The 25,480-nt window shown below is 43.9% G+C and overlaps 2 protein-coding genes across 4 annotated transcripts in view; one reads left to right on the top strand and one right to left on the bottom strand.

The window, feature by feature from the left end:
• MCMBP (minichromosome maintenance complex binding protein) overlaps positions 1-19,221 on the top strand; it is a 48,521-nt gene extending 29,300 nt beyond the window's left edge. Inside the window, exons 7-16 of one of the 2 annotated variants that reach the window (XM_047073535.1) lie at positions 1,630-1,781; positions 3,162-3,262; positions 6,509-6,681; positions 7,054-7,177; positions 8,739-8,856; positions 11,583-11,748; positions 12,654-12,787; positions 14,007-14,171; positions 16,901-16,989; positions 17,365-19,221. In XM_047073535.1, the coding sequence (XP_046929491.1) occupies positions 1,630-1,781; positions 3,162-3,262; positions 6,509-6,681; positions 7,054-7,177; positions 8,739-8,856; positions 11,583-11,748; positions 12,654-12,787; positions 14,007-14,171; positions 16,901-16,989; positions 17,365-17,491 (1,349 nt within the window). In that variant the 3' untranslated portion in view covers positions 17,492-19,221. Of the gene's footprint in view, positions 1-1,629; positions 1,782-3,161; positions 3,263-6,508; positions 6,688-7,053; positions 7,178-8,738; positions 8,857-11,582; positions 11,749-12,653; positions 12,788-14,006; positions 14,172-16,900; positions 16,990-17,364 lie in introns of both variants that reach the window. The other variant, XM_047073534.1, reaches the window with a different exon arrangement.
• Positions 19,222-20,077: 856 nt separating this feature from the next.
• INPP5F (inositol polyphosphate-5-phosphatase F) overlaps positions 20,078-25,480 on the bottom strand; it is an 85,634-nt gene continuing 80,231 nt past the window's right edge. For both annotated transcript variants that reach the window (XM_047073530.1, XM_047073531.1), the window contains 2 exons: positions 24,841-24,928; positions 20,078-22,332 (listed from right to left, as the gene is read on the bottom strand). In XM_047073530.1, coding sequence (XP_046929486.1) covers positions 21,180-22,332; positions 24,841-24,928 — 1,241 coding nt within the window. In that variant the 3' untranslated portion in view covers positions 20,078-21,179. The remainder of the gene's footprint in view (positions 22,333-24,840; positions 24,929-25,480) is intronic.

Raw genomic sequence — 25,480 nt, 5'->3', positions numbered from 1 at the left:
CAAACAAGTCTGTCTTGTCAGTGAGCTTCTGTAAGATTGGGCTGAGGGTGGTAAACAAAGAATTAGTAATGAATTTCACTTACCCATATGTTTTCCTACTTAGTAAGTTCATATTACTATATTTCCTTAAAGCCAAGGCAGATTTTAATGTTCTTAAAATTGGGATGTTTAATAGTAAATCTATACAAATGTGGTTATTCTTTTTCTCCACACCACCCCCCCCAAACAGTATAAATTAATGGTGTAGCATAACAATAAGTAACCTTAGAATCCAGGACATAGTAATTCTCTTATTGTCTAAGCAGTTGATGCTCTCTTCTGTTTTTTGCCTTTTGTTTGAATGTCATACTGTAGGGGTTTTTTTAATACATTTGAGTGTATTATTTATGTAAAACTTGTTTGTTGGTTTCTGGGTAATCTGTCAAGCAACATATATTTTTAAACTTTCTTTGAGATAAGTGTAGACCACATGGCAGTTGTAAGAAATAATACAGAGAGAGCCTGTATATCCTTGACCCAGTTTCCCCTGATAACATCTTCTATAATTCTAGTAGAATATCATAACCAGGAAATGGTCATTAATACCACCCATTGACCTTATATTCACATTTCTTATATGCACTTATTTGTGTGTGTGTGTGTGTGTGTGTGTGTATTTAGTTCTGGGCAGTTTGGTCACGTGTAGATTTATGGGCCCACTACCACGGTCAAGATCCAGAGCAGTTCCTTGCCTGCCATCTCTCAAGTTGCCTTGTAGAGCATACTTACCCCTTTCCTGCCTCTCCCCTCCCCACAGATTCCTAACCCCTGGCAAACACTAACCCATTCTTTATGCTTCTGTTACTGCATGACCATATGTAGTCAGGTATACTTCAATTAAAAAAAAAAAAAAAAAAAAAAGATTCCAGCCTAGCATTAACCCTAAAAAAAAAAAAAAAGGTTACATAAATGCAATCAAATATTACGTAAACTTTGTGGATTGGCTTTTTTCATTCAGAATTTCCTTGAGATCCATCCAAGTTGCTGCAGGTATCAGTAATTTATTCCTTTTTATTTTTTTATTGCTGACCGATACTTTATGGTATGGCTGACTATCTGTTGATTCTAATTAGTTATAAACCCTAGGCTGGGACTGCTTCAGAGATAAGAGGGTACTTTTTAATCATCTTTGTATCCCCAGCAACTGGTCTGATTCCTAGTACATAATGATGCTAATAAATATGTGGTAAATGAATATATTGCTGTTATATGGTTTTATTCTGCTTAATAAGTAGAAAAAAGTTCTACCAAGGTGGGTTTGTTGTCTGTAAACCATGTATTTCTTAAAGATGTCAAAGTAACTATTAAATGTTAACTTTTAAAATACTTACACTTGAGATTTGATGGGAATTTTTTGCCATCTTATTGTAGGGAAGAAATGATTAAAATTTGCAGATCTTCATAATAATCTTTGTTCTTTTAGGTCAGATAGTAGGTTTTGTTAGCATATGTTATTTAAGAACCGTAACAACTTGAAGTTTGTGAGTTCAGCAGCACCATTTATATCAAACTTGAGAGGCTCTTTGGAATGTTCTTTATCTCTGGGAAGCCTTAAAAATGACTAAGTGCAGTGTTGTTCTTTGAATTTAGGCAGTGTTGGTGGTCTTCAGTGGTGTGGAGAGCCAAAACGTTTAGAAACTGAAGCTTCTACTGGGCAACAGCTGAACTTCTTGAACTTCTCTTCTCCTTTTGACCTGAATTTTCCACTGCCAGGGGAGAAGGGCCCTGCATGCCTTGTGAAGGTACTAAACCCTTTATAGACCCCATGTGGATACAGATGTGCTATGCGTCTCAAGTCGACATGGAGTGCTCTTAGCATTGTGTTTGTTTCCTGTGGCTGCTGCAGCAAATACAACTTCAGTAGCTTTTAATAACAACAAAAATGTATCATTTTATAGGCTTTAGGTCAGAAGTCCAACATGGATCTCACTGAGGATAATATGCAGTCCTTAGGGCTGCATTCCATTATAGATGCTCCGGGAAGACTGTTTTTCTAGCTTCTAGAAGTGCTCACGTTCCTTGGCTTGGGACCCCTTCTTCCATCTTCCAAGCCAGCAGCCATCCCTCTCTCTAACCATTTTTGCATAGTCACATCTCCCTCAGACTGTTGGTAGGAGAGATTCTCCAGTTTTAAGGGCTTTCATGATTATATTTGGGTCCAGTCAGATAATCCAGGATAATCTCCTCATTGCAGGGTCTTTAATTTACACACATTCCTTTTGCTTGCAAGGTAACACATTCACAAATTTCGGGGATTAGGATGTGGACCTCTTTAGGAGGCCATGTTCTGCCCACCACAGCATTCTGAAAGAATTGAAGAATATTCGAACACAGAAGAGGAACAGTTTTTTAATTCATGTCTACTGCCTTCCTTAGTCATTTCCATCTTCCTAATAACGACTTCATTTTCAACATTCTCGCCCCAGAATCCATTTCTCATTTGAATTTAAAATAAAATAGAAGGCAGCAAATCTATTGGTAGTTTGTTCTCCAGTCTTGCTTACCCTGGTTTTTTTGAAGTTTCAGAAATGATCTTGAGAATTTCCATTCTCATATTTTGTGGTTTTAACTTCAGTGGCACTTCAGTTATGTAACACAGGGACCAGAGTTAGGACAGCTTTCCTGCCATGCTTCAGTTAGGTCTCCCCAGTAGGAGGCTTTGCCAGTTACTAAAGTCCATTAAAGACAGACAACTTTGAAAGTTTGTTTTATTGTGAAAAACCTCATGGCCTGAGTTAGTGTTAATCCTCCTAATGGTACCTAGTGTGTGAGTAAGTCCAAAGGTAGTCATTCTGGTTTTTTCCCCCTTCCCTTGGTATACCTAATGGATTTTGAATTATATAATGCATGTTTCTTGTTTAGTTGGCCATCCTTCTTTGGGAAAGCCCTTTTCTTCACAGCAGTGTGGTATATTGAAAACAGACCATGGTCTGGGAGTCAGGAGTCCTTTGTTTTAATTGTTAATTGCTAACTAGGAGAATGACTTCAGGCGAGTACTTTACCTCTCTTGGTTTCAATTGATGAAATAAAGGAGTTGCCTTAAGGTCCATTTCCTGTATTTTATGATTTTTTGGTGTTGGTTAGTGCTAACAACATGATTTTGTGTGGTTTCGTCCTGTTAGGTCTACGAAGACTGGGATTGTTTCAAAGTAAACGATGTTCTTGAGTTATATGGCATTCTGTCTGTGGATCCTGTGCTAAGTACACTGAATAATGATGAAAGGTGAGTCTGTTTGCTCTTTTTGGGGGAACTTTATTTTGATATAATTTCAAACTTGCAGAAAAGTTGGAAGATCGTTATAAAGACCTTTCTCCCTATGCCCAGATTGACCAGTTGACACTTGTGCCTCATTTGCTCTGTCATTCATTTGTGCTCTTACATGTACACATTTTTGTGTGCATACATACATTTTTCTGAAACACTTGAGAGTAAGTTGCCTACATTATACCCTAAATACTTGAGTTCATACTTCCTAACAACAAAGACTTTCTCATACACATTCAGAATATAACTATCAGAATTAAGAACTTTGCCATGAATGCACAATACACTGACCCACAGTCCACACTTAATTTCCCCAGCTATCTCAGTCATGTTCTTTCTGGTGTTTGTTTTTTGTTGTTTTGTTTTTCTTCTTTTCCCTGGTACGGTATCCATAGGGTCACATGTACCACTAACCTGGAATAGTTCTCAACTTTTGTCTTTTCTGGTCTCGATGCCTTTTTTTTTTTTAACAACAGAAATTCATTGCTCACAGTTCTGGAGGCTGGGAAGTCCAAGAGTAAGGTGCTGCCAGATCCAGTGTCTAGTGAGGGCTCGTATCCTGGTTTGCAAATGGCTGTCTTCCGTGTCCTCACATGCACAGAGCCTTGACACTTTTGAAGAGTAAAAGCTAGTCATTTTGTAGAATATCTCAGTTTGCGTTTGTGTGATGTTTCCTCATGATTAGATTCAGGCCATCATCTCGGGAGACATGTGATGTCTGGTTGCCCTATTACTGGTGATACTAATTTTGATTACTTGGTTGAGGTGGCATTTGCCAGCCTTTTTGTCCTACAAAGTTACTGTTTTTCAATTTGTAATAAACAAGTAATTTGAAGGTGATACATTGAGACTATAAATACCTGGTTTCTCATATAACATCCACTTATTTTAATATCCATTGATGATTCTTGAACCAGTTATTACTGTGATGGTGATTTTGTTATCAGTCATTCTTCCTACATTTATTTATTGGCATTCTGTTGGAAGAGCAATTTCCCTTCTCTCTCATTTGTTTATTCCAGTTATTTGTTTATATCAGCATGGACGTTAGCCTGGTATAATTTTGAGATTCAGATTTTCTCATTTTGCTAGTGGGAGTCATCGTAAGCAGGCTTTGGGTCCTTGCTGACATGACCTTTTCGATTTTGAACATCTCTTTTCTGGCACATTAACAGTGTTTCAGCTTCATCTTGTCCTTCCCATGCTCCAGCTGCAGTATCAGCCATATTTCTAAGGAGCACCAGTTTCTTTTAGGGAGGAATTGTATTTAAAAGTCTAGATCTGAGTGCTTGTGTGCTCCTTGGTACTAGGATTGGTATTGCTTCTATGCCCTTTGAGTGGACAGTGCTGGGAAATATATATACACATACTCGCACTGTATACATACAAATAAATGCACGTTTATATACACATACACATAGATCTGTGTATTTTCAAGTCTGTATATCAGAACCATGAGTTCACACTGTTTCTGGTTCCAGTTCAGCACGTAGATCGTCCTTCCCCCTTCCCATGTTTGTAACTCCTTTTCTAACAGAAAGAAGCTTGACTCTCATTATTCTCCATACATCCTGCAATACAGGGAAGGTCATTGCAGAATTGGTAGTCCATAGCACTGCAAACAACAAACCTCATAACTTGAGTTCAAGATTTGTTTCCATTTCTTCTTGTTTTAGAATGAGGTTTGTAGTCAGAGTGTTATGTCCAGAATTACTGGGGTGGGTACTTTCCTTCCCCTTGGTTCTTTTTTTTGCTCATCATTCATTTTATGTGGTCGCGTTCCTTTGCTTCCATTGTGCTTCATTTCAGAGTTTTTCTTCCATCCTTAACTGTTTTGATTTTTAAAGTCTAGAAAACATTGACATTATTGCCAAAGTTGCAGCTGTACACAAAGAATGCAGGGCTGTCATCGCCCTGCCCTGTTCCCCTCACCCTCCACAGGGAACCAGCCTCCCTTTCCACTTTTATCTTCCATGTAGTTTTGGCCAAAATAAGTAGAAACGTGTGTATTTTATTCCCCCTTTATTCTTATGGAAAAGGTGGCACAGTATATGTATTCCTTTATACTCTTTCTGCTCATTTAACAATATATCCCGAAAATCCAGATCTTCCTCATTATCTTTTGAGTTTGCCAGAAGAGTGGAATCGCATCTCGCCCTTCCCCTCCCCCGCCCCGCACACACACACGATAGCTTTGTTGAGTATTGGGCATTGATCTTGGTTTCTCCACAGAAAGAACTTTTCACTGTTAAAAAAAAAAGGTACAAAATAAAAATTTTAAAGAACTTTAAATAAATAACATTTCCATAATAACAGTATAGCAAATTACTTTTCTCAGCTGTTTCTGGTTATGATGATTTTTCCTACGTCGGTTTCTTCATTTGCTGAGGCCACGCAGTGTAGAGAGAGACCCGGATCGCTTGGGCTGGGTCGGCAGCCTGGTTTGGCCATTTACTGGCTGTGCAGCCTTGGGCTTAATTGCTGCGGTGGCTTGGTTTCCTCTCTGTAGCTGAGGGTGTTGGTGCACAGCGAAGAACACTGCCCAGCACATAGTACGCGTCACAACAAGGGTTGTCATTGTCCTTGTGTGTGAGGGAGATAGCAGTATGAAGTGGGGACTCTAGAGCAACCTGTAAAGTCTGAAGTTCTAAAAACATTTTAGTGTTTTGTTTCAATCATATCACAGCAAATCTATCGTCTGCTCATTTATTTGGCAAATTTGAAAAACTCACACTTTATTTTCACTGCTTGACTACTCTTCAAGGGAGGTGTCGTGTAGGAATAACATTTAGGAAGAGCAATTAGGATAGAGGTGAGTGGATCTTCCACACACTGAGTAAGAGATACCTGATGGCTTTTGAGAAAAAGACCCCAGTTTGGGGGTAGCTGAGATGCTGCTGCGAAGTATTTCATGTTTCAGCTGATAGCTTAAGAGTATCTGTGTTTTGAAACAGCCTTATCAGTGACATACTCTGTTCCGTTATTTGCAGCTACAGCACACTGAGTAAAAATGTTCTTGTTCTCAAAGAATAAATCCATATCCTCCTACGACCTTAACTAGCCTGAAATCGTGTGACCTGACAATTTAGAGGGGCCGTTTTTTGTTCTTTAAGGAGATACACAGGTGGAGCCGTTCTCGGCCTGAATTCTCATTTCATTTTCAGAGATGTGTCTGGGAATTGAAGCTTTATCCTGTCTCCGTAGGGATGCCTCTTCGCTCCTGGATCCAATGGAATGCACAGACACGGCTGAAGAGCAGCGAGTGCACAGTCCTCCTGCCTCGTTAGTGCCAAGAATCCATGTGGTTTTAGCCCAGAAGTTGCAGCACATCAATCCTTTACTGCCTGCTTGCCTCAACAAGGAGGAGAGCAAAACCTGTAAGTGTAAGTGCTGACGCCGTGGGGCCCAGACCGTCAGCCCCTGTGTGTGTCGGGAGCTGCCTGTGACATGTGTTCACGGTGGCGCTGAGTTGGTCAGGTCCTCGCTCCTCAGGTTGAGCTTCTCTAGTAATCCCCCTTTCTCTGCCCCATTTTCCTCTGTGTTAATCCTCTTTATTAAAACGAAGCAAACGAAAGTTTACAGGCTGTCTTATTTTGAAGATTGGCATCACATAATGACCAATATTTTAAGTCTACGTTAGTTGTCTGTGGACCATAGTGCTCTGTTCCACTCGGGTTTGTTTCGTTTTTTTAGCTGAGATGCTCGAGAGGAGCCGTGTGTGTGTTCTAAATGTGGTCTCCCCTCTCCAGTCATTTCAGGTTTCATGTCCGAACTGTCTCCTGTCCGGGCAGAGCTGCTTGGTTTCCTCACGCACGCCCTTCTGGGAGACAGCCTGGCCGCCGAGTACCTTATCTTACATCTCATCTCCACAGTGTAAGTGCGGTCGTCCCGGGGTGCTGAGGGCAGCTGGGGGTGGTGTGGAAAGTGGAAGAGAGCGGGAAGGTTTCTCTGCTAACTTGTGTGTCACAGTTTATTAGCTTCATCATCAGATGGTTTTTATTCGTTCAGTGTAACAAGTGTTACACAAGATGGCAGACAAATTCCTTTTCTCAGTTTCACATTGAACCTTTTGTTTATGTCTCCCGTAAATAGAAGAGCCACAGTCAGACAGAGCCTGGCTGATGAGTAAAATGAGCTGTTTTACTCTTTTTGGGTCCTGCATTCTCTGTTCATACAATCCAGGGCTCCACACAGTTCAGTGTGTGCACCTCTGACTGGTCTGTGGACGTGAGCGCCTCTCCCTTGCACAGCACTGTACGTGTGTCTTCCCTGATTTCGGAAGTAACATGTGTGTCTTCAAAGTTTCAGGAGCGTAAAGAAATGGGAAGTCATCTATAATCTCTCCAGTCAGAAATGATCTCTGTTAACACATCTTGGCTCACGTCCATTTCATCTTTTTTTTTTTTTTTTTTTTTAATGTCTGTTTATTTTTGAGAGAGCAGGGGAGGGGCAGAGAGAAAGGGAGACAGAGGATCTGAAGCAGGCTCTGCAGTGATAGCACAGAGCAGACACAGGATTCGAACCCACCAACCATGAGATTGTGACCTGAGCCAAAAGCAGCCACTTAGCTGACCACCCAGGCGTCCCCATTTCGTCCTTTTTGTTTGCATATGGATTGGATATATCCCTACACAGATACTCCATTGCATTCTTAACACAGATCTACATCTTGGTTTTATCACTGAATATATCTTAAATATTTTCCCTTTGTGATTCTTCATAAAACTTTTCAATGGCTGCACAGTATGTATTTCCTTATAGACAGTTGTACTGTTTCCATACGTGTTAGATTTCCTAGTTTTTCATTGCAGTAAACATCTTTGTACTCCAATAAATCTTTCCTTGGATACGACTCAGACAGCCATACGTGATGGTTGAGTGCACAGATTCTGGAGCCAGACTGTAGGTTTGAATCCAGTTCTCCCACTTCCTGACTGTATGAGCTCTGGGCATGTTACTTCAGATTTCTGTCTCAGATTTCTTACCTGTGCAGCGAAGATGACCTACCTTAGAGTGTGTGGGGACTAAATGAGGCATTTAAGCTCTCTGGACAGTCCCTAGCACCTGATCAGCACTTAGGTTCTGCCTGCTACTTTTATTGCTGTCATTCTGATAAATGAACCGATCAGAGTAGTCTGCTTTATTTATTTTTTCTAAGTTTATTTATCTTGAGAGAGAAGGGGAGAGAGGGGAGATCCCAAGCAGGTTCGGTGCAGTCAGGTCAATGCAGAAGTGGACACGAGGCTCAAACCCACAACCCTGACATCATGACCTGAGCCGAAATCAAGAGTTGGACGCTTAACCAACTAAGCCACCCAGGCACCCCTAATCTGCTTTATTTTTAATGACAATACCGTGCTGATCTTTGTTTGCTCTTTGGTGGAAATCAGGAAATGACCTGAATATCTTATTGGTTGGTGTCTTTTTTTTCTAGATATACAAGAAGAGATGTTCTTCCACTGGGAAAATTCACAGTTAACTTGAGTGGTTGCCCGCGGAATAGTAGCTTCACAGAACACTTATACCGAATTATTCAACATCTTGTTCCAGCAGTAAGATCAATATAAATATTTATTATAAACCTAAGCAGACTTGAAAAATTTATCTAATTGTCTTTCATTCAACCCAAGTATTTAACTTTGAGATTATAATAGATCTTACTCAGGGGAAACAAAGCCTGCCAAGTTCCAGAATTTAAAACCTATTCACCCCTCAACATGTCACTTTTCTGTTACTGCCTTAGCATATATTTCTGCAAATCTAACAGCACGATTGCAGGGAACTTCCTTAAAATTGTACTCTCAGTCGATGCCTGTTTGTGCAGTTTGGTATCCTTTGTGTACGTTAAAAATCTTAAATCTTTAAGTGAACCTAAATTACAGGAGCATAATTCATTTAGCTGAGGTAATAAAGATCTTTATGTCCATTGCCCCAGTTGTAATTCTTGCTTGCAAAGTCGAGCTGCCTTTGTTTGCCAGGGCATCTAGAACGAGCGTCACCGTGGGGAGCGAGGGAGTTGCTTCTGAGTAGTAGTGTGACCGGCAGTGCTGACCGCTTGTTTAACTGTGCTCACTGAGGGCGAGTGTCAGCGCTCTTCTGGGCCCTCAGGAAGCAGCAGTAGACCAAATAGACCAGCATTTCTCACACTCCTTGACTCACTTTACGCTCTTAAATTATTGAGGACTCAAAGAGGTGTAATTTATTTGGGTTGTTTTTGTCATCAGTTTACCATAGTAGAAATCAAAAGCTAAAATACTAATTCACAAAAATAAATCAGTTACATAGGAACATAAAATATTTTTGTAACTATAGCTATTTTCTCACACCAAAAACCATTAGCGATAAAAGTGACACAGTTTTTTGCCAGTCTCTTTAATATCTGGATTAGTAGATCGCTGGGTTGTCAAATCTGCTTCTGCATTCAGTCTATTGTAATAGGACACTTTGATTGAAGTATATGAAAGAAAGCTGGCTCCTTACAGAAAAGTAGTTGGCCAAGGAAGGACTGTTTTCATAGCCTTTTCGGATACCTGTGGATATTCTTTGATACTAGACCAAAACTGCCTACGGGACATTCTCTTGAAGGATGGTTGCAGGTGTGGGATCTGTAATCTCATCCGTGAACTTGCATTCTCCACTACAGTAAATTCATTGGTCTCTCTTGCACGTTGAATGGATCTTTCATCTATGTGTGATTTTGACCTCGTGGACTCCATAAAAGGGTGTCAGCAACTCCCAGGCAGTTCCCTAGACCACATTTTGGGAATTACTGAACCGGTCAGATTTTAGATTGTAGTAGAACACCAGTAGATACTAAGTAAGTATGTAGTATGTCATTGAAGTGCCTTGGTGAACAGTAATGGCCCAGGAGAAAGGGTCTTGGGGGCGCTGGGCCAGGGTGGAGTTGCTAATGTAATCCGAGTGGTCAGGGAAGGTCCCGCCTTCAGGGAATTCAGGGAGACACTTGGTCGAGTGTGGGAGCAAGTCAGATGCTCTGTCGGGGGTGGAGGGTGTCCATCCTGGGCAGAGAGAGGCAGCAGTGTGCCTGGCACGTTGGAGGCCCAGTACAGGCCGGTGTGGCTGGTGCAGAATGAGTTCTGGGGAGGAGGGGAGGAGGTGAAGTCTGAGCACATACTAAGCACGAATTGTATTTTGTAAGGTGTCTGTGCTGGGTACTCAAGGTGTGAGAGTGGTAAGGGATTTCCTTTTGGTTCCTTCTTATTTTGCATCACTTTGTAGTGGGTTTGCGGGTTTTACTCTTTTATCGCTACCATATCCCACTCCCTACTGTTCCTCTTATGTTTATGTCCAGCACCAAACTCTTTCTGAACTCTTGCCTTGTTCATCCCTTGTTTAGTTTCCACAGCGGGTTAGGTATGAGCGACCTCATGCCTGCGTGGAACTAGACCTGCTCTGTGCCACCTTGTGAATGACAGACTCTGCTTCTTCAGGGCTTGTTTGCTTCCATCTTTGGTATTCCAGCCCCCTGCGCATTTTCTTTGAGTCACCGAGCCAGCATACCATAATCCTCTGAACTCTGAAAGTTTCTCTCTTCCTCAGCACCCTTTTCCCCAACCCCAGTCTCCACCCCATCCACGCCTACCTCTTCTGAGGCTGGAGCAGGAGGAGGGGTTGGAGTGGAAGCAGGGTGCAGAGGGTGTTGGTGGGCTCGGGGAGATGGAGGAGAGGCTGCATGTGGTCTAACGGATACCGAAGCGTGTTGAGACGGGACGAGGAGGCTGCATGCAGCAGGTACACGACCCGCAGGGCCCAGTCCCCGCTCCGTGCGCTTTGCACCACAGTGTTTATTTATCGGGGCTGTTTGTTCACTGGTCTGCGGTAGCCTGATGAATGAATGTGATTTTAACTTGAGGCACACAGAGGAAAATGAAACTTTTCTCTCCCCATCTTGAATAAGTATTTTCTGTTTTGTTAGCATGTGGTCGTGGTAGGCAAAAGAAGTCAAGCTCCTGAATATTTGATAAATGTATCTGAATTATCTGTCGTTTCTTGTTCACTGGTAAAATAGAAATTAGTCATTAAGAATAGCAAACAAAACGGTTGAGAATAAAGCAGCTCATACAATCAGTGAAATTCTTATTTAAGATGTAGATATTATTTTTGCTTCTAAGAGCTCAAGAAACCATGAAACTGCACCCTGAGGTTGCAGAGATAAGCTCTTTCTTACACACATGTGGCAAGTGTTTAACCCCGCGTGTGTATTTTCTTAAAACAGGGAAACTTCGTTCCTTGCTTAGTGAAACGTGTCTCTTTGTAGTCTTTTCGCCTGCAGATGACTATAGAGAACATGAACCATTTGAGATTCATCCCCCACAAAGACTATGCAGCCAACCGCCTCGTCAGCGGGCTCCTCCAGCTCCCCAGCAACACTTCCCTTGTGATCGATGAGACTCTCCTGGAGCAGGGGCAGCTGGACACACCAGGTATGGACGGGGGATGCTCCCCTTCATTTCTGACCTCCCGGGAAAGCCGGATCTGGTAAGGACTTTTGAAAGAATCACTGAACAAAAGGCAGACTCCCGTTTCACAAATATTTAATTAAGGTCAAGGCTCGCCCTATGATCTGCATGCTGTGGGTACTGTAAACTTACAGATTGGGTACATCAGCTGTGTTTTGTGTCGTAGTATGGAAATAGTACAAGGACAGAGCAAGGACGTAGCAAGGAGTTCTTTAAAAGCTGAGAAGGCAGGAGATTTTGCCTTCAGTAATCTGTTAGCTAAAAAGGAGAGGGTAGAAAAGATCTAATAAGATGTTTTTTACCGCCCGATGTGAAACTTAAAATTATTTTTCCCAGAATCCCTGAAAAAAAATTACTATGTTGAATGGTTTGAACTAGCCTCAGTTACAAAACATGTTATAAAATCACAAGAAAGCAGATTGTGCTCAGCTGAGGTTGGAGGAGGCACCTTGCTGGTGGGGGTTCAGGAGGCAAAGGTAGAACAAGTAGTGTGGATGGGGGTGCTTAAGGCAAAGGTGAATCTAAGAGTCACTGCAATTCAGTAACCTCCTTTCTCTGCATAAAACAGTTTTAGTTCTGTCGTTGCAGACCTGTGACACCGCACACAGTGATCGTACTTACTGGGAACCTGTCTTAGGCCTGGTTGCACGCTGGGTGCTAGAGTGATGTGGGGGATCTTGGCCCCAAAATACGTTTGTCCAGCATTGTCTGTGGTGTCTGTTAACGTAGTGAACATTTAGTTGAACGGTGCCCCAAACGCTTTTTTTATAGAGGTAGAAACCTCACGTCTTAAAATCAATGTCCGTAAAACCAGTTTGTTTAGGTGATTAAAATCAGATGACCAAAAAATTATTTTTTTTATTTTCTAGGTGTTCATAATGTGACTGCCCTGAGCAACCTAATAACTTGGCAGAAAGTCGATTATGACTTCAGTTACCACCACATGGAGTTCCCCTGCAATATTAATGTTTTTATCACTTCGGAGGGGAGATCACTCCTTCCGGTAAGAGGAGTCATTCTGAGATGGAGGGAGGTTACATTGGAATGGGATCTGTATTTTTGTTTTCTTTCTCGGTACTGCTTGTTATTATTGGTAAGTTAAATTTGTTTCACAATTGTGGCTGCTGATTGTCAGTAAGAGAACTGGTTATTTTGTTCCTGCCTTGGGGATGAAAACCTCTCTGAAGAACTGGCCATCGGCAGATCACAACACAAGCAAGGGAAAGCTTTTGGTAGCCGAAACTCCCACATCCAGGCCTGGAGAGGAGAAGCTGTCTGTAAATTGCCTGATTAACATCTAGACCTTTGTTCTTGCTGCCTCGATCCCATTGTTTTCTGTCCGTCTTCTGTGAGAAGTATTTTAGAGTTGCTTTTAAAGTGTTCCCAATGACATGGTAATTAGTTTTGTGCCTTATGGTGGAATGCTGTGGTAAATCATCAGCGTGATTTCTGAAGAGAGCTTTTAATTCTGAATCTTTTAATGATGAAAAGTATGCCCAGTTGCTTAAAAGGTATGTCGTTTCTCTGGAAACTAATGTTCACCTGTGATTTATGAGAAATTGCCTCTGGATAAGAATGAAATAGCCCAGGAGTAAGTTTTCTTTGGGAAAGTGTTATGTTATGTGGTTTTTAGAAATGCAGATCAGTAAGAAACAGTACCTATTCCAGGATGAGGAAACCTCTAAAACATTTTAATTGGCTGCTTTTTAGAGGTGGGCTCCCTTTTTATACTGATACCCTTTTTACTGATACTGTTAAGGAAATAAAAGTAACCAAACAAAGGCTAACTTTAGTGAGTATTGCTGAGGTAATCATTGTGCTTGTAAATCAGTGTTAGGAAGTGACATCCCCACCCCTCCCAGGGCGCCTTGGTGGCTCTGTCAGTGTAGCGTCCGCCTCTCGATTTTGGCTCAGGTCACAATCCCAGGGTTATAGGATCAAGCCCCGTGTCGAGCTCTGGGAGTGGAGCCTGCTTACGGGTCTCTCTCCCTCCCTTCCTGCCCCCCTCCGTCCGCTCTTCCCTCTGCCCCTCACCTCTGCTCGCATGTGTGTGTGCTCGCTGGCTCTCAAAACCCCCCAACCCCCCAAAAAACACAACGTGCCCTTCCCCCAGTAGTAAAGAGTATTTTCTGATACGTGCAGGGGCCGATAAGGTGACGCATCCCCCCGAACCGTCAGACCCTGTGGCAGCCTGGAAAGCACTGTGCCCTTTGTCCTTGCAGGCCGACTGCCACATCCGCCTGCAGCCACAGCTCGCCCCGCCCAACATGGAGGAATACACCAACAGCCTCCTGGCCGCGGTGCTGCCGTCCGTGCTCAACAAATTCCGCATTTATCTGACCCTCTTGCGGTTCCTGGATTACAGCATTTCTGATGAAATCACCAAGGTGGGTTTGGGTCAAAACACGGGATTTCCCCGTGTGGAATCGGACCGTCACATCGACTCCCGTGTCCTGGGACCGCCCTGTGGTGCCTGCGGGTCCCCCGTGCCCTTGGTTCCCTCGTTCTCCGGCGTCGTGTCGTGTCGTGTCGTGTCGTGAGGAATCGTCCCTTGTATACAGTTGCGGTTTCCGGGTCTTTGTTTTTATGGTTTGTCTTCCTAGTAGCTGTCCTGGGTTCTGCGGCTCCCAGTGTGTGTGGGGTCCGTCGCAGCGTGTACGAAACGGCGACTGTAACCCCGTTCCCGGTCCCCCCGGTGCTTTATTGTCACGCACGTCACACCGTCGGGCCTGGCTCTCCGCCGGCGCTTTTACAGTTTGTGCTGTGTGCGCTCGTCTTTAAGTCGGAGGAGAGAAGTCCCAAGGCAAGAGACCTGCATCCTGCTTTTGTATTTAGCTGCGTGCTCACCTTCGCCGGTGACGTTTGCGTGGATGCGAGTCACCGTGCGGGGTCCCTTCCGTTCCGGCCTGAAGAGCCCACTCGGGCTCCTGTGGGGCAGGTCTGCTTCCCTGGGCCTGTCTTCGTTTCTGCTTCGCTTCCGGAGACTGCTTCTGCCGGATGTGGTGTTCTCAGTTTAGAGACTTCTTTCAGCTCTACCATTTCCTCCGGTTGCCTTCCGGGCCCGCGGTCTCTGACGACAAGCCCGCTAGGGCCTGAGGAGAAGCTTCTCGGTGCACGGTGAGTCCTTTTGCCCCCGCGCCTTCGGGACTCTCTCTGGCCCTTGACAGCTCAGCTGGGGCGCGTCTAGGCGAGGAGCCCCGGGAGCCTGCGCTGCCGGCCTTCGTGGGGCGTCTTGGGTGTGCGGACGGGGGCACATCTTGGGAAAGTCTTGAAGAGGCTTGGTGGGTTTTGGGGGCACCCGGCATGGCTCGGTCGCTCAAGCGTACGACTTCTCGGGTCGCCATCTCGCGCTTTGGGAGCCCAGCCCCGCGTCGGGCACTGTGCTGTCAGCGCGGAGCTGCTTCGGAGCCCCTGTCCCCCTCTCCCCCCTCCCCCACTCGCGCTCTTTCCAAAACAAATACTAAAGAAAGATTTGGTGAGGTTTTGACCATTACTTCTTTACGTTTCTTTCTGCCCCCCCCCCCCCCCCCGTCTCCTCTCCCCTCGACACGCCCATACGTATGCGAGTGTTCGCGCGTGGAATCGGGTCCCCCGGGTCGCTGAGGATTCGTTCGTTTTCCCCCCTCCCTTTTACTGTCTCCTCCGCAGACCGGACATTCGCATTCGACCTTCCCACGCGTTCGCAGAGACTTTCTTCTGCCTGCGGCGCAGAGCTGCTCTGGAGCCTAGCTTCTAGTGAATTTTCAATTTTGGTTCTGTTTTTGTGAAAGAATTTGTCTCTGTTGAGGTTCTTTATTTGGGGAGACGTTCTCGTCCTTTCTCTGAGTTCTTTATATGTGGTTTCCGCTGGTTGTTGGAATGTATTTAAGATAGCAGATTTAAAGTGTCTGGTGAGGCCGATGTTTCGGCTTCCTCAGAGACAGTTTGTTGCCTTCTTTGTTCCCAGTGAAGGGCGCCGCACATTCTTGTTTCCCTCCCCGTCTCCTCAGTTTTGTTTGGGAAACCGGATGTTTTACGTCGTCGGCTGGCCCTGCTCTGGGGGCTGCTCCCCGCTCCGGGGGTGGTGGCGTGTCGTTCGGCGACTTCTGAGTGAATTCTGTGAAGTGTGCTCTTGGTATGTGGCTTAGCGGTCAGCCAGTGATCAGACAGAAACTTAATTTCCTCAGATGCGATGTCTCAGTCTAAGCCGAGGGCTGTGGGTCTTGTGTGGACAGGCCTCCTGCTCTCAGCCATGCAGGTCACGACTGTGACCTACCCTTCTCCTTCTCACACAGAAGAGGCTACTCAGAGGGGATGGCCTGGAGCCCGCTCCCTGTACACGCACGGGGCCTTCTGCGTTCCCGGGGAGAGGGGGCTAGATCTGTCCGCTGGGGGCTCTGGGAGGAAAAACCTCGCATTTCCTAGTTTTTTCTTTGAAGGGTTTTGGTTAACCGCGTATCTGCCCCGACTAGTACCCGACGCTTGAGGCGGCCGGGACGATCGGTAATCGCTTCGGGTGGTTTCTGGTCAGTCCCCTGGGAGAAGAGGCTGTTCACACTGGGCAGGCCGAGTCAGGCTGAATGAAGACCACCTCGCAGGTGGGTTCTCCCGGGGAACCGCCAGTCAAATAACGACCGTTCTCCCCGGTGGTGCTTTGAGAGGACCCTCTCCAGTAGTGGCCGAGAGTTCCCTCTTCAGGGCTGCTGGGGCCAGGGGATAGATAGGGCAAGCTGAAATGACTCACAGCCTCGTGTTGTGTCTTTCTGGAACAAATGCTCCCTGCATTCTGGTTAATTTTCAGCTCTCGAAGAAGCAGATTTTCGTATTGTTTGCTCCCGTTCTTGTGCCCTTTAATGGGGGAGAGAGTTTTCAGAGGTCCTCGCTCTGCCACTGTGGTGACGTCACTCTTCCCCGTAGGCCACGCACACTGCCGACCGGGACGTTTGCCTTGCCGGGCCCCGGTTCCGTCAGCAGCGACAGCCCCGCGTGTGACGTGTGCTCCTCTGTCCGCTACCTTCTGGTCTCCGCGGCCTCAGAATCGGGGCCCGTGGCCCATGTTACTCTCGCTTTCCCTGCGGAATGCATGTCGCTTTTCCAGAAGCAGTCGTCTTAAAGTCCGTTTCCTCTCTCGATACAGGCAGTCGAAGATGACTTTGTGGAAATGCGCAAGAATGACCCTCAGAGCATCACCGCGGACGACCTCCACCAGTTGCTCATTGTTGCTCGGTGAGGAACGATGTGTCCGTGAATTGCTTCTTTGTTTAGTAAGCCGTGTACGAACCTCGCGACTGGGGGGAGTAACAGAGGCAGATTTCTACAAATGGAAGATGTTCTTCCTTTAGAACACCTTGCGAAAGTGCTTAGCGAGGGGGATTGCTTGGCAAGTGACCACTACAGTGGGACGGGCTTGCTCTTTGGCTCCAAGCTTCAAAGATCCCTCTGTGGAAGTCTAACTGGGCTCTTGACTTCCGTGTAGCTAACAGATGGTCTTGACCTGTAACCCAGGATTCCTAGGTTCTTTAAAAAAAGAGAGAGAGAAGGAAAGAGAACTAGAGACTGCCCTAAGTCTAGACTTCAATCTATTTCTGTGTTTCATTCCAGGTTTCTGTCTCTCAGTGCCGGTCAGACAACGCTGTCTAGGGAACGATGGCTAAGAGCAAAGCAGCTAGAGTCTTTAAGAAGAACCAGGCTTCAACAGCAGAAATGTGTGAACGGAAATGAACTTTAAAGATCTGACACTTATGAGAGTAGTGGGCAAGTTGTAGCCACATTATTGTAAAATTCAAATGCCATTTATACCACATTGTTTTGTAGATAATTTGTATCAAAAACCAACGACTTTTCCTGAAATCAAGCCTGGTAACATCTGAAGTTTATATAATATTCAGTAAGGGCTTTTACCTTACTGATTTTATGGAGCTTTTGATTGTTTTATAATTATATAAATTAGTAACAATGTACAAAAATGTATTTGATATTAAAAGTTTAATATTGATAATGTTGCTGATTATACCATTTCCTTAGTTTCAGCTAAGTCATAGGCCAGACTCTGTTGAAATGCTCATGTCAACTTCATTTGAAGAAAATTGTTGGAATTCCAAAGTCAGAAGGGTTGTTCGCTTCAGATTTTTACATCTTTCCGATTAACGGTGGGTCTGAACGTGTTTAGTGGTCCAGGTTTGGGGAATGGGGTGTACTTGCCATTAAGTCACACGACCGTGTGAGATTCTGCAGTATCATTTCCCAAACATTTGGCCACAGATTTTTTTTCCCCCACTTAACAGTTGTTAATAACCTACAAAATTAGTCTTTTTACGTGGCAGTGGTTCCCAGACTTTTGGATTTCATGGACCAGTAAGGTTTCCAAAAATTTGGGGGACAGGGTTGCCAATGTTTTGCCAAGTAATCTGAAAGAAACCCCTGTATTGCCATTTGTTTCTTCCTAAAAGGACAGTCTCCGAAGGAGAGTCCTTGAAATGGAATAAACACAGCTTTTTCAAAAACAAAACAAAACACTACATTGTCCTTATTTTTCTCATTTCACCCCGGTGCATCTGGGAACCACTGTTTCATGGGGTTTGTTTAGGGGAATGCTGCTGGCCTGGGATAGGATATCTTGCCCAGATCTGAAGAGAGCAAACAGTTAACTTTTTAAAAGATGCCTTCTGTAGAAAATAAAGTTTTAAATTGTTTTCCTAATGGTCATTTAGTTGCTTTGATGATTGTATTGGATTTTGAACTTTTATCTAAGTTTCTCCATTAGTTCCAGATGAGTTAGTTCAACTAACATTATCTGCTAGTCCAGGAATAACTGATAAAGCTATGGTAAGTTTGTCCCAGACCAATTACAGTTGTAACATGAAAGCTTTTAAACTAACAGAAAGCAGTTTAGTACAGTGTAGTAGGGAAACTGTGGTATCAGAAAGGTTTGGCAAGTTTAGACCATTACTTTTGTTAGAAGCCATCAGTGGTAACGTATAAAGATGGTTTTCTTAGGCAGCAACTTACATAGTGGGAAATGCGAGAGCTCAGTTAACTCCCGAAGTCTGCCCCCCACTCCAAATTGACACAGCTAAACAAGGAAACAGGGTCTGCCTTGAAAACCAAGGAATTCGTTATGCTTAACTGAAGTGAAAATTACTAGTTGTTTAACTTTTCCTAAACTCAAATCTATTTTTATAAACTAATGTAAATAATGTTTATATTTAGAATTCTAACTGGTTTTCATTTTTATAACTGGTAGACTAGACTTCCTTAAAGTTTTAGAAATGAAATGAACACTCAACTGGATCTGTGAGAATAAAATTCAAGAGAGTAGATTAGTTACCATGTGATTACTGTGCCAATGTAAACTGTAATTTACCAAAGAGAAGTACATGATTTGCTTGATTTTGCAGAAAAGTTCCCCTGAAAGGAAAACCCTCTTTCAAATAAATAAAACTTCCCAAATGACCAGTACTTGGGGTTGTTTTTCATGAATTGTAAGACTCTTCCCCTGTGACGTGTGGGGAAAAGATCCCACTTCTTCCTGGTAGAAAACCATTACTGGAAACTGTGTCCTTCTGGCGTCCCACTTGGGTAAGACAGCCTAGAACTCTGGGCTTCGGAACTCCCTTGGCCTTTGCCTACACACTGGACCTCACAGGATTGTAACCTCTACGTGAATCACCAGGAAACTGAACATAGTACCCTCACTGGAATTAAATGTTGCTTTATTTTTCAAAAATCTCTTTGGAACGAATTCTGTGGAGCTTAAAAGATACGTTTTATCACCTGACTTTGCTTGTATTTCTCTCTCCCGTTGTGGGACACTTCAGCATTTCAAGACCCAGAAGAGAAGCTGCTTGAGAACAGGATAAAGCATTCAGTGTTCGGGTGTTTAAAATTTGCGATGTGCTTCATCGTCACGAGGGGGCACTTGGGTGGCTAAATCGGCTAAGCGTCCAACTTTTGGTTTCAGGTCAGGTCATAATCCCAAGATTGTGGGCTTGAGCCCCGGGTCAGGCCCTTCACTGATCGTGAAACCTGCTTAAGATTCTCTCTCCCCACTCTCCCAAATTAAAAAAAGGGGGAGGGGGGGCAGAATACCAGAAGGGCTGTGACCTTTTTTTTTTTTTTTAAATGTTCGAGACAGAGAGGGAGACTGAATCCCAAGCAGGCTTCACGTTGAGAATGGACAGCCTGACGCAGGACTCAAACTCACAAACCCTGAGATCGTGACGACCTGAAGTCGGCTGCTTAACTGAGCCACCCAGGCGCCCCCAACCCTTATCTTTAAAATGTTATTCAAGGACTCCTCATACACACTGTCACATTAAATTACAATGGTCTTTTATTTTAAATAGTCACAAGATTCGACACTTCAAAAAAAAAAAAAAAGATACCGCTAATAAATAACAAACGTGGAAATACTTATCAAAGTTACAACAGACATAATGTTTAGCTGAGAATCCCTTCAACAGAGTAAGGCTCTAAAGATACCAGACAAACCAGAACTTGTTTGTAATAACGTTCTTGTCGTGTAAGGGCCCTTCTGGGGCCGTGGTTCCACGTGGTCAGGATTTGAAGTCCTGTAATCGGTTTCAGCACCGCTGTGCTTCAGCTGAACCTTTAATACTTTTCAGTGAACACAAGATGTTAAGGAATGCCTCCCTGCAACAAATGATGACTTGAACACAAGAATTACCAGTATCTAATAAATGCACAGTCTTACACTCCTGAAAACAGCAAAAATTTAAGGTGCTGATCTTCACATCTGGTGTCTCAGGTTTCATGACTGACAAGTCTTAATCCTAGACTTCGGGGTGCAGAAGGAAGCAAAATATTTTAAATTTAGGCTACGGGGAATGCATCAGATGGGCATACCCTTCTTGGGCCAATAACCCTCAATTTAGTCTTTCTAGGGGATGGTTAAGCCATCAAAACTAAGTTAGTAGTTTTTATATTCAAACGCTTCTTTGTACTAGTAACTCTAAAGTCGCTAAGAACTAAATGTATTTACACAAAAGAACGGACAGAACAAAAACACATGGTGAAGAGGCTGTTCCCCTACATGTGTCCACGTGTGTACTTTCCGTGTTTACTTGCACACGCCACCCACCCACCTCACTCCCAAGAAGGGTCGTTCAGGTTATTCTGTCTCAAAGTAATTATCCCGAAATTCCTTCCAGAGAGACACCGCTCCGTAGCGTATAAGCTACTCACGTGTGCACCCTTCGGGGATGACGCACTTCTGTTGTTCTGGCTCTCAAATCTGGACATCTGCTCAAGTTCACACTCCTTTTAAAACCTTTCCCGATAAACACAATTAGCATTTGCGATCCCTAGCTTCAAAGACCACGAAGGTTAAAATTGCCTCACGCATGAAACCTCTTTTTGGATCAAACGAACGCCAAAGGATTCTTGGCAGCTAAAAACTAAATCTGAATTATTCGTGTCTGGCATTGTGTAAACATATTTTTAAGTTCGTTTTGCCGGACTTCCTGGACCACTTCAGACTCTGCAGGGCTCTTCTGGACCTTGGCCACCGCAAAGTTTATCCCCTGGGTTAACCCGGCTTGGGTAATACTCGCCACCTGGACCATGGAACTTCGGATCTTCGCAAAGGGGGAGACTGCCCTGCTGCCAGCGCCCTCTGAAGGAGAAGGAGTCACCGGAAGCCCGGTCTCCAACTCCCGCGTGCTGGAGCCAGAGCCCGGGGTCTTCTGAGATCCAACCGGATGCACCGGTTCAACCGACAAATACTGGGGGCCGCTTGCGGAAGAAGCCACGTCTAACTGAGACGGTCGAGAAGGTAGCGGTTCTGTTGATTCAGACGGTGTTTCTTCATTAGAAACTTGATTGGTCACTTGGTTTCCTTCCTCACTGGCCTGCTGAGAAACAGACCCCGCTTCTGATGGCCGGGTCATTTTGTTTTGTGCATCTCGTACAAATCTGTGGCAGTAAATATCCACAGGCTTGGCAAAGCCAGTCAGTACGTGTATGTTGTCGGCAGAAGGGCTCTTCTTCAAAGGGGACTCCTGGCCTTTTCCAAAACCACTTCCGTGAGCGGCACCCTCTGGAGGGACGTGAATGCTAATATCCGTGCTGCTGAGAGACTGGGACCGACTGCCTAATCGAGGTGCTGAAGCAATAATCCCACAACTCGGAAGAACGTAGTCTATTGGCCCTACGTTCTCTAGGGAGTTAGCTAGCTGTCTGTCTTCATCAGACTTGGAATTTGTGAGGAATTCATCAGAGTGGTAGGAGTCGTTATCTGAAGACATTTCCCCATCCGACTCTGCCTGGACTTTATTATCCATCACACTGGTGTTCTCCATGGTTTCCAGACTACTATCTGATTTCCAGAGATTTACTTTTAAGTTTGGTTTTAGAAAGTTAACTTTCATTTCAGGTTTGGTAAAGCTTCCTAGCTTTCGTAGATTGCCAATATTTACATTAGATTTGGTCTGTTTCACTTTTTGATTTAGAGATGAAAATTTGCTCATTAAAAAATTTTTTCCCTGTGCCAAAGAGCCTTGGTTTTGAGATCTGATGCCAATGATGTCTTCGTGAGGTTTACTGCTCTTCCTACAAATGAGAAGAGAAAAAAAGTTCCCTGTGAAATCCAATATGCCAGTTCCAATTACTAATGTAAATGAAAACGGTTACTTTCATTGGGCCCAATTTCTTAAACTCATATAATCCCTTGGAATTGAGGCTATAATAGTACTGTCCAATAGAAATGTGAGCTATATGGTAATTGTGAGCTACACAGTAATATAATTTTCTAGCCACTACTAAAAACATGAGATTTTGATAATCTTCTGTGTATATTAAGATACTGTATCAACATATAATCACTATTAAAAGACAATGAGATATTCTTTTCGGTATGAAGTCTTTCAAGCAACCAGTGTGTAGCAGTTGACCACTGGGCAGCAGAAGCCTCTGGAAACAGTGTGGACAAGTTGTCCCCAAGTTCTGAGTGGGAACAGTGGCCTGGCTGTGACTTTAACCCCAAGTCCAGCAAGCAGTGTCCTGCCCTTACCATCCTCAGGCCATGCACTGAACAGCCAGTCCCTGGAAACACAACACCTGTAAGATCTTAGTCTGACTCCGTGAAGCTCTTCACCATAGTTAGGTTCATCATATTGGGTTCTTTGGGATCAAACCTTTTGTCTTTAAAGTTGACTGTAATTATTTCATGTTTCCTTCAACTGAGTTCTCTCTGGCATCCAGAGGAGAGGGAGGCAGCAGAGGAAGGCAAGGGAGAGAAGCATCCCAATGGTTGCCTCAACCTGCATTTTGGGGTATTCTGAGAATTAAGCACAAAAAGTTCCCCCAAAAACCACACCTAAAATTCAGGCAACAGCAGTTATCCCCTCGTCTGTGGTGGATACATTCTAAGCCCCCCGCAGTGGCCATCTGAAGCCATGACTGGACTAAACCCTGTATATATACTAGGTTCTTCCTTACACATATGCACCTGTGATAAAGTTTAATTTATAAACTAGACACAGTAAGAGATCAACAGCAGTAAGACAATAATACTGTAATAAAAGTTATATGAACACAGTCTCTAAATACCTTCTTGTACAGTACTCACCCCCCTTCTGATGATGGGAGATGATAAATGCCTACACGATGAGATGCAGTGAACGACGTAGGCATCGTGACTTAGGCTACTACTGACCTTCTGACAATGGGTCAGGAGAAAGACCACCTGCTTCCAGACCGTGGCCGACAACAGGTAACAGAAACGTGGATGTCAGGGGGAGGGGAGAAACTACTACAGTCACTTTGGGGGCATGTCCACCACATCCACAATCTAAAGGACCAGCAAAGACAACAGGCCCATAAATGGGAATCTAACATCTTGACTAAAGCTGCCTGCACGCATTCCATTTGGCTGAATTCGGATGGGAGGGAGGGAAAATTTTCCTTATGTTTTCTATGATTTACTTACATTTATTTAAAAAGATACGGGCTATTTAACATAGCGTTTTCGCATTTGGCATCCCTCGTGACAGCTATGAATGTCAGAAAAAAGTATTGCTGTTTGCCACATGTCTCAGTATGTACGTTTGACTCTTGCTGGTCATGTGGGATTGCTGGTCATGAGCATGTTCAGAACAACTAGGATGTTATTAAAGCGCTACTGGAACAATTCTCTCTACTAACAGAAGACCGAACAATTATTCTCTAGATGACCAAGTGGCTCTCTTTAGTGGAATGTGAACCATGAAATGTGATTAGATAGAAAATCCAAATTTTAATGTAAATAATCTCTTCACAGGCATTCATTCCTTCCCCAAACTCAGAAACCACTGGTGTTTAAAACATACTGGCTCGGGGTGCCTGGGTGGCTCAGTCGGTTGAGCATCTGACTTCAGCTCAGGTCATGATCTCACAGTTTGCGAGTTTGAGCCCCACGTCGGGCTCTGTGCTGACAGCTCAGAGCTCGGAGTCTGCTTCAGATTCTGTGTCTCCCTCTCTCTGCCCCTCCCCTGCTTGTGCTCTCTCTCAAAAATGAATAAATGTAAAAAAAAATTTTTTTTAATTTAAAAAAAATTTTTTTTTAACATTTATTTATTTTTGAGACAGAGAGAGACAGAGCATGAACGGGGGAGGGTCAGAGAGAGAGGGAGACAAAGAATCTGAAACAGGCTCCAGGCTCTGAGCAGTCAGCACAGAGCCCGACGCAGGGCTCGAACTCACGGAGTGCGAGATCGTGACCTAAGCCAAAGTCGGACGCTTAACCGACTGAGCCACCCAGGCGCCCCCCCCCCAAAAAATTTTTTTAAATATATTTAAAAGAAAAAAGAAAATAAATAAAACATACTGGCTTGTCATTTTCTCTATACAGTTGTTTAAATTATGGCCACAAGTAATGTATTGCTTAGATCTACTCTCAAGAGAGAGCATTCAGATTCAAACAAAAAGCATTACTTATTGATCCACAAAAACGGGACACTTCCCAGCCTAAATACCAATACATTATCACAGATTTCTCCCCATCTTGCAAATACTTTTAAAGGAGTAAGACTTTGAATAACAATGTCTTCATTCTTCAGAAAATCAAAGTACTGTACTTACCTCTCAAGTTTTTTCTCAATTATAGGTACATCTAATCCCATGGCTTGCTTGGTTATCTGCAGCATCTCCGCAATGCACTGAAGGGTATCTGAAACCCAAATACAACTGCTTGACAATCTCTCCAAAAACAGATGAAAAAAACAGCACTTGTAATTCAGAACCCTGAATGAAACGTGCGGTCTTAACGCTTAAATACAAATGTACTTGCTGCGATTTACAGAAAACTGCTTCTTGTTCATTACTCTCCCCCACTAATTTAAAATGTCCTAAAACAAATTTTTTTGTTGTTCTAAAATTAATAAAGGGCAAAAGGAATTAATAAAGGGCAAAAGACCCAAATCAACTGGAATTAGAAGTTTCTTCTCATTTGTCCTGTGTTAGACACCAAGGTTGCAACAGCCACGAACAAGACAGGAACGGTCCCCGACGAGTGTCCACGAGAGGCACCTGGGTTGGGGGAAAAGGCCTGGCACCCATATGGCCAAATACACAGATCTCCCATCAGATACCCTTGCCTGAGCTACATCAGCTCAAGTAACTTCCCTGCTTTGCTGGGGACAAAGTTGCTATGTGAAGGTTGCAAAGCTCACAAAGCGGTTTTCCTGGATCATTCCGTTTGTAATGGTATGTACCTTCCCCA

Source organism: Lynx rufus, unplaced genomic scaffold (assembly GCF_022079265.1).
Source record: "Lynx rufus isolate CCGP_SWC_20201006 ecotype Redwood Valley unplaced genomic scaffold, mLynRuf1.p SCAF_11, whole genome shotgun sequence".
Classification (NCBI taxonomy): domain Eukaryota; kingdom Metazoa; phylum Chordata; class Mammalia; order Carnivora; family Felidae; genus Lynx; species Lynx rufus.
The sequence above is the reverse complement of the archived record's forward strand: the minus strand, read 5'-3'. Positions and strand labels throughout refer to the sequence as shown.